At 41.9% G+C, this 8,047-nt stretch overlaps 1 protein-coding gene across 6 annotated transcripts in view; it reads left to right on the plus strand.

Moving 5' to 3' along the window:
- Window positions 1–8,047, plus strand: part of SETD2 (SET domain containing 2) — a 116,696-nt gene that overhangs the window by 24,488 nt on the left and 84,161 nt on the right. For all 6 annotated transcript variants that reach the window (XR_003094713.1, XR_003094712.1, XM_025207373.1 and 3 more), the window contains exons 3-4: window positions 2,948–3,079; window positions 4,547–4,675. Coding sequence is in view for 4 of the 6 variants with exons in the window: in XM_025207373.1 (XP_025063158.1) it covers window positions 2,948–3,079; window positions 4,547–4,675 (261 nt within the window). In the remaining 2 variants the exon portion in view is untranslated. The remainder of the gene's footprint in view (window positions 1–2,947; window positions 3,080–4,546; window positions 4,676–8,047) is intronic.

Consider the following 8,047-nt stretch of genomic DNA (forward strand, 5'->3'; position numbering starts at 1 on the left):
TTGAACTGTTCCCTTTTTGTCCTGGCTTCACTAGCACCAACTACTGCAGTGATTGGCATACTGCATGCGATTCCCAAGATAAACCCAAACTAGGTTATTCACAAGATTAAACCCAAATTCAACTAGGAATCCACAGCGTCAAAACCATTCTGCCCCATTGAGCTCTTTGAGGTCTTTGCAGCAAAGTAATTGCTCTAGTATTTTTTCTGTAGTCAAAAAAAAAAAACAAACAAACCAACCAAAAACCCCAACAAACCAGTGAAATTTAGGTTTTGAAATAAGGTGCTTTAAATTCAGAACAAATGATGTCTTGAGTCTAAAAAAGGTTGAGAACCATCAGGCTAGTCCATGGACACATCTGTGGATAGGAAACAGTCAAATAGGCATGCCTGGCGATCACCCCTCTGAAGGAAACTTCTCTTCAATATGAATTGGCTGTGCTCCTTGTATTTTCCCATATGGTATTCAAATGGTTGTGTTTTGCTTTTTGAATAGTCTGATAAGCTGAGGTTTCAAATCATAGATCTCTTTGAGCTTCTTCTCGTCAACACAAGTGAACACAATATTGTCAAGCCTCTGAAAGTCTGTAAGAATGGCTTTCGTTCTTTTTTTTTTTTTTTTTTTTGTCTGGGTCTTTATTATATATTATTCATCTAAACTTAACATGACTACAGAAGAGCCCAGCATTTATAGCACCTTCACTTCTGGCACTGACAAATCCATCTGCGTGCTAGCCCCCACACAACAGATTTCTCTCTCCAGATAGGTGAAAATCTATCCTGACTGCGGGAGCAGAGATTTGTGACAAATATTGTTGGGGTTTTTTTAAAATATTTTAGTGGCTTATCTGTGACTGTTTGCAATTACAAAGCAAGTTGGCAAGAATTTTAAAACTCCCAAGGATTGCCATTTGAAATTTCAGAAGGTGACAATTAATTATTTTTCCTGTTGAATAGCAGTGTTTTATATATATATATATATATATATATATATAAAACACTGCTATTCAACAGGAAAAATAATTATGCATTTTTAAAATGAGCCCAAAATATTAATTGGCAAGCTCTGGCAATGACTTATAAGCATCACTTTCCACAGCTAGGCAACCTCCTCCCTCCCCAGAATGGACTTGCTTAATTGTCTTGTGCTGTAAATAGGGCTTGGAGTTAGAGCGTGTTAAAAATATTGACACCAGTTGACCCATTTTTAATCTACTCTTGTCTGTAATCTAATTTAATTCCTGTTTAACATTGCAGGTAAATGTTCATTCTTATGCTTTTTGAAACTCTAGGCATTTCTTTTAAATTTTTAATGGTCTTTTTACCAAGTGATTCTTTGTTCTAATTCTATGGAACAAGATAATAAGGAGAAATTAATCATGTTGTTTTTTTTTTTAATAGAGAATTGCTGTATTGAAACCCAACTCTTAACTTTTGCAGGACTGAAAAAAAACCCCATAAGCACAAATCCTACAGATTTGTGAACATGGCTAATTTTATGCATGTAAAAGTTCAGTGGGACCATTCAGCTGTGTAAACTTAAACACGAGTTGTAAGTGGTTGTTGTCACCATGGGGACTTCATTTTTTTTAAAAACCTCTTTCTTTTATTTCTTTACCTTTGTTGCCTTTCATTGGATGTTTTCATTCAGAGTTTCATCTTTAAAGATGATCTATAATATTTTCAAAATAAACAGATCAGGAATACAATTAATAAAGTGTATTGGTAATAGAATATATCCCTTGTGTATATGTGGACATAAAAAAAAAATCAGTTCAATACATCCTAAAACTAACTTTTCCTAATTTTATCTTACTTCCTGGGAATATTGGGGTTTTGGGGGTTTTTTGTTTTTTTCCTGGAAGCATATACAACATACTGTGATTGATGATAGATGACTCAGAAAGACAATAAAGTATCACGCATTGCAAGCACTTGCTTTGGCATCGCTCATATCAGTTCTTGAAGACAGTTAGGCAGGGTGGCCATACATGTGATAAAGTAGGTTATTGCCTCTGAAAGCTCTCTGAACCCAGTTAGTCCCTAAGGTGCCAGCCCTACCCTACCTTCAGCCTGACTTCAGACAGCTAACCACTTCTCTGTTTAGTTTGTGCAGAGAAATCCTTCAGTTTGCTTTAATAAAGGCATGCTTTTTTAAAAACAGAGCGTGTATTCTGCTAACGGTTCATCGTGCCAGTTTGGACGATGGTAGTCTTTTCAATTATAAGATGGAGAAACCAAAAAAGACTGCACTTTGTTTATTCTTTTCCATCGTCAATCTATATGACGTTGATTCAGCGTCCCAAAGACTATAATTTTGTTCTGTGCAATGAGAGAATAAAGTTTGATTCATAGTCCTGCTTTCAGGTTCTCCAGGTGCCAGGCAGAGCACTGACAACGGGACAGAAAGACTGGGGTTTGTTTTTTTTTCCTGGCATAGGGATGCCACTTTTCTAAAATGGCTTTCCTTTTTTCCGTGCTCTGTGCCAACGGAGAATGGCTTCTTCCTAGCATCTGTTTGCAAACCTTGTTCAGGCTAGAAGTGACTAATTTCAGTAAAGATTAAGATTTAGTTTTCTGCAAATTGGGTTCTCCCTGCACCAAAAAACACAAAGCTAGAGCTTTTTTTGTTGTTGTGGCCCAGTGTGAGGGTGCAGCGAACACAAAACAGGTTTAGGTACAGAAGCGGGAGCAAATACATAAATTATATTAACATATTGGCAGGCTTTCCTAACCTGCATTGCTTCTGGACATGAATCGCACCAAAAAAAGATTGTCCTAGTTGCTCTTTGATCCTGTTAAATAATTGATCAGTAGCTTTTGAAGAATACATCTGTTTTAGTCCAATATCAAATGACAAAGATTGAGTTATTTTGAGGTTGAGGTAATTGTGCATATGGGAAGTCTTTAATGCTGCCTTAACTCCAGCTTGGTGGCATACCCAACAGGAAGAAGAACAAGTCCCACCGGGATATCAAGCGGATGCTGTGTGAATGTCCGCCCCTTTCCAAAGAAGAGAGAGGCCAAGGGGAAGTGGCTTGCGGAGAAGACTGTCTCAATCGCCTGCTCATGATAGAGTGGTAAGCGCCAATTTGTGAGATGTCAAAGCACGGCTTCCTCCCTTGTTCTGAATGTGAGACTTTTGAGCCTTTAAACTGAATTAATTCAGACTGCTTCAGTCAGCATGACCTTTATGGTGCAACTTGTTACAATAGTTCTTTGTGGATTTAAATTCATGTATTGCCCTCTTTCTTCTGCAGACTGGAGTTTAAATTTAAGGTTGACTGAATTTCATAGTCTCATTCATTTCTATTTGAGCCCATCACAAAAACACCAGAGTATTTGCAGGGGAGGCTTGAACTGGAGTGCCGTAGATAATGCTGCGTGCCAGGATGGATGGAGACAGGAATGCAGGAGCTGCAGCTCTCCTTGCAACATCCTTGCCTTTAATTTTGTTTCTCCTTTGCATGCCTCTTCTCTTTCCCCAGGCTGCTTTCTTTGTTTCCTTCTCCTTTTGCTTTGAGTCCTTATACTGGAAGGAAGAAGGTTGGAGGACTGAAGCAACTGCTGCTTCAGGTTTCCAGTAAGCAGGAGATGAAGAACTGGGGCATTTGTACCATGGTTGAGAAGACAGGCTTGCTTTCTGCTTTGGCAAGGAAAGATGGAGATAATGAGGATGGGAAAGGAAAGACCTATGGCAAGGACCCTATTCTTGAGTCTGAGCAAGGAGCTAAGACTTTGGATCTTAATATGTGGTCAGCACAAGTCATAGATGGGGAAGAGAAAAATATTCCAGGAAAAAGGCGTATAGAAATATAATGTATTTTCTTGCATATCACACACCCTAGAATATAATACACAGCTTGTTTTTGAAAGGCAGAAAGATTTTTCCAGTTACGGCTGCATAGAGCAGGGACAGAGCCTAATCTTCAGCTGACTTGCCCTACTTTTTCTGCTTAGTTTGGGAACTAGGAGGAGAGAGACCAGGAACAGTTAACAGAAAGCAAAATTCCCTTTAAAAGGGTTAGCTTTATTAGTGGAACATCAAGACCCTTTAAAAGGGAGAGATGTCATTAGTGCATATGGAGGGGAGAAAAATGAGGTATTAGGACAATTCTTATCCCTCATGTGTCTAAAAAGTAGTACCGCAGCTACTGCGCTGTGGAGCAGGAATCAAAGCAAGATGCTTTTAACCCTAGCAGGAAATTGGCTTTCCTGCACCCCAGTTTTGGGGGTGTTGATTTCAGGGGACAAAGGTGCATGTTCTTTTTGAGAAAATACAGTACTGAGAAGAACTAGGTGTGCTGACTGAATTGTATAATGCAATACTATCACACTATTCAAACATGTTTTTAAAAGTCTCTTTGCCTAAATAAGCTCTGATTTTTTTAAACATAATCAAATCATTTTGCTATAAAAAGCATAACTACATTTATGGATTTTTTGCTGACTGTATTAGGGTTGGTTTGTATCGGTTTCTCTGCTGAGCTGCCTCCATTGCTGCCATCCTCCTCCTGGGAATTGATTGTCCCGTTTCCTCTGCTTAGTTCTTCCAGGTGCCCAAATGGAGACTACTGTTCCAACAGGCGGTTCCAGAAGAAACAGCATGCAGACGTTGAAGTGATCCTGACCGAGAAGAAAGGCTGGGGGTTGAGAGCTGCCAAAGACCTCCCATCGTAAGGATGACTTCTACTAGATTCGTTTTCCCTTTGCAGAGAAAGTCAAATAAGTTGTTTGCATTGAAAACGTCTTTAATTATAGTCCAAGTAGCTGAATTTCCCATGCTCCTAAACAGCCTTGTCCCCACCTACTCACCTCTCCATCTTCCTTCACCTCTCAGCATGTCAAATATGCGACTTAGTTCTCCTTATCTGCCTGTCCTCCAAGGGCAGACTAGATCCGTCCCAGTCTGGTTCCCACCCTCTGCATTTTACCAAAGCTATTCTCATGAAGCTTTTTTAACAATCTGCTCCTAGTCAAATGCTTGGGCCTTACCTGCGTTCTTGCGCATCTTGGCACTTCTGCTGTTTCTGCTGCTGTTGGTTGCGTGCTCCCTAACCTTTTGCTTTTATTAATCTGATCTCTCCTGTTTATTGTCCTTGACCCTCTCCTCCTTTTCAGCATCATCTATTTGCATAGCTGTCATGGCCATTTTTTGCACTGATGAATTCCTAAATCTGACTCTCCTCTCTTGACCAGTCTCCCTCTAGCTAATCCACATTAGTGCCTCTGACATTTTCTGAATATCATGCCATCAGCTTAAGCTTAATGCAGCCAACACTGAACTCACAAATTTTCCACCAAAACCCCTTCTATTCTTAACACTGATTGTCGATCGTGCCACTGCCCTCCTTTCGCTTAGTTCTATAAAACATGAGCAACATTTTTACTTGTCCCTGTCTGAACCTCTCTGGGAGAAATATTCTGCCATCTTCCACATCTTTTCTCCAGATCTTGTGGGTCAGACAGAGCCTGCAAGCCACATTTGGCCTGCAGAGGCAGGTCATGTGGCCTGTAGCGCTTCTCATATATGCTGGAAGGTAGGGCTTGGATTCAGAGTGAGCTAGGCAAATTGGAGGATTGGGCCAAGAGAAATCTCATGAGATTCAGCAAGGACGAGTGCAAAGTCCCGCATTCAGGACAGAGCAATCCCATGCACCGGTACAGGCTGGGGGCTGCCTGGCTGGGCAGCAGCTCTGCAGAAAAGGACCTGGGGGTGACAGGGGACAGTAAGCTGAACAGGAGCCAGCAGTGTGCCCTTGTTAGCAAGAAGGCTGCTGGCATCCTGAGCTGTATTGGCAGGAGTGTTGCCAGCAGATGGAGGGCAGTGATTCTTCCCCTCTATTCAGCACTGGGGAGGCCGCATCTGGAATCTTGTGTCTAGTTGTGGGCCCCCCATTACAGAAAGGATGTGGACACATTGGAGAGAGTCCAGCGGAGAGCAGCAAAAATGGTTGTGGGGCTAGGGGTCATGATTTGTGAGGAAAGACTGAGAGAACTGGGCTGATTTAGCCTAGAGAAGAGGAGACTGAGGGGACTTAATAGCAGCCTTCACTTCCCTGCAGGGTGGTTCAAAAGAGGACGGAGCTGGGCTGTTCTCAGTGGGGGCAGATGACAGGACAAAGAGCAATGGGCTCAAGCTGCAGCAAGGGAGGTTTAGGTTGATAGTAGAAAGAATTTTCTCACGAGGAGGGTAGTAAAACACTGGAACAGGTTACCCAGAAAGGTTATGGAAGCTCCATTCTTGGAGGGTTTCAAAACTTGGCTAGACCAAGCCGTGGCTGGGATGATGTAGCTGGGGCTGGTCCTGCTTGGAGCAGGGGGTTGGACTAGATGCGACTTCCTGAGCTCCCTTCCTCATTGTCTGTGATTCATGGTCCAGAGGATCCACCTCTGGATTGAGCCTGTGGAGTTGGTAATTTTTTCAGTGGGACCAGGATCTGTGGAGATAAAGCGACTGCTGCTCACCCCACCATAATTTCTAGGTTGAGCACTGCCAGGGTGAACCCACTAGTTTCTGGTTGCCCTACTACCCAATTTCTAGGTCTTGATCCTCATTGAGGATGTCTTTCTGCCATAACACCCTGAAGAAATGCATCATTTAATGATGGCTGGGGTCTGGTGGGGCTGTAGCTGGAACTTGCTTCGTATTTTTAGGAGAAAAATTAATGATATTAACTTTTAAATTAACACATGAACTTTTCATCATTTGAAACCTGTTTAAGAGGGAGACTGTGGCTCCTATCTATTTGTACAGTTCCTAGTATGAAGGGGCTCCACTCTTTATCTGGGCTTATGGACTCATCTGCTTATAGTATATTATAGTTGAATATTAGAGTGATGCCTATGGTCTGTTCACATAGCCCACCCATTTTGTCAGGTCCTGGTCAATAGTAGACAGTGCCTGCGCTGAAGAGCCTGCAATTAGACACAAGTGTTGTGAAAAGCTGTCACTCTTGGGAAGAAAGGCAAAGAGCACCGCCGTAGGAAAGTACTTCTGTACAGGCAAGACATGCACAACCATCTAGTTCGAAGTTGATTATGTTTTCTTGATGCTGAAAAGGAGAAAACTGAGATGTCCTTTATTGGACTCTTTTCCCAGCTGTCATTTGGCATTTCCCAAAAGCATCCTGGCAAAAGGAGCTGTGCTGGGAGGCACTGGTGGAGGACAGGGCTGTGTCTTCATGGATGAATTAAATGCAGCTTGGAAACAAATATGATGGTGTTTGTGTGGGAAGTAGACAGGATGGATAGCGAGGTCTTGTAGTGTTCGTGGACTACAGGGGGTACAGGAGCATTTGTACCTTAACTTAAGTAGCAATGGCCTCACCAGTAAATTTTGTTCCTTAACCATGTGGGATAATTTACTTGGGTGCTCGTCTCATTTAAATGGCATTACTTAAATATATATTTCCTATCTTTGCAGCATGTAGCTAGTCTTTTGAATTTTCTTCCTGGGAAGCATGGGCTTGGCTCTCCCACAAAGCCTTTTGTGATGTGCAGAGTTTCTTGTTTTGAAGAACACATGTGTATATTAGCAGTTGCATTGGGCTCTAAAATTTACATTTCAAAAGGTTGTGAAAAGGACGCGGTGGGTCTGTTTTGTCTCAAATCCCTGAGACTCTGGGGGGTTTAAGGCAGGACTTTGTCTCGTATTTTTTGTGCAACGATTCTTCTACTCCTGGAGTTTTCAGTCCGTTTCCTTGGAAATTTTGATTCTGTCGAAGCCGTCTAAGGACCCAGTAAGTTCTTTGCCAGCCTTTTACCAAAAGTACGCGTTTGGTCTTGTAGCAGCTAGAAATATTTCTGTCCTATTAGTTGTATGAGGTTCTGCGTGAGGTAGGTACAGGGGAAGAGTTGGAATGTGAATCTGCTTTTTGAAAGAAAGCATGATCATGTTTAAAACATGGCAGCTTCCTATCTGCATATTTAAAACAATACGCTTAACAGCGAGAACCTCCACATTGAAAGTCTGTGCAACCCATAAATTACCAGTCTTTCAAAGCCTCTTTGAGAGCAGCAGTTACATGCTCCTGCCACATTCCTGC

This window comes from Alligator sinensis, unplaced genomic scaffold (genome assembly GCF_000455745.1).
Source record: "Alligator sinensis unplaced genomic scaffold, ASM45574v1 scaffold1298_1, whole genome shotgun sequence".
NCBI classification, from domain to species: Eukaryota; Metazoa; Chordata; order Crocodylia; family Alligatoridae; genus Alligator; species Alligator sinensis.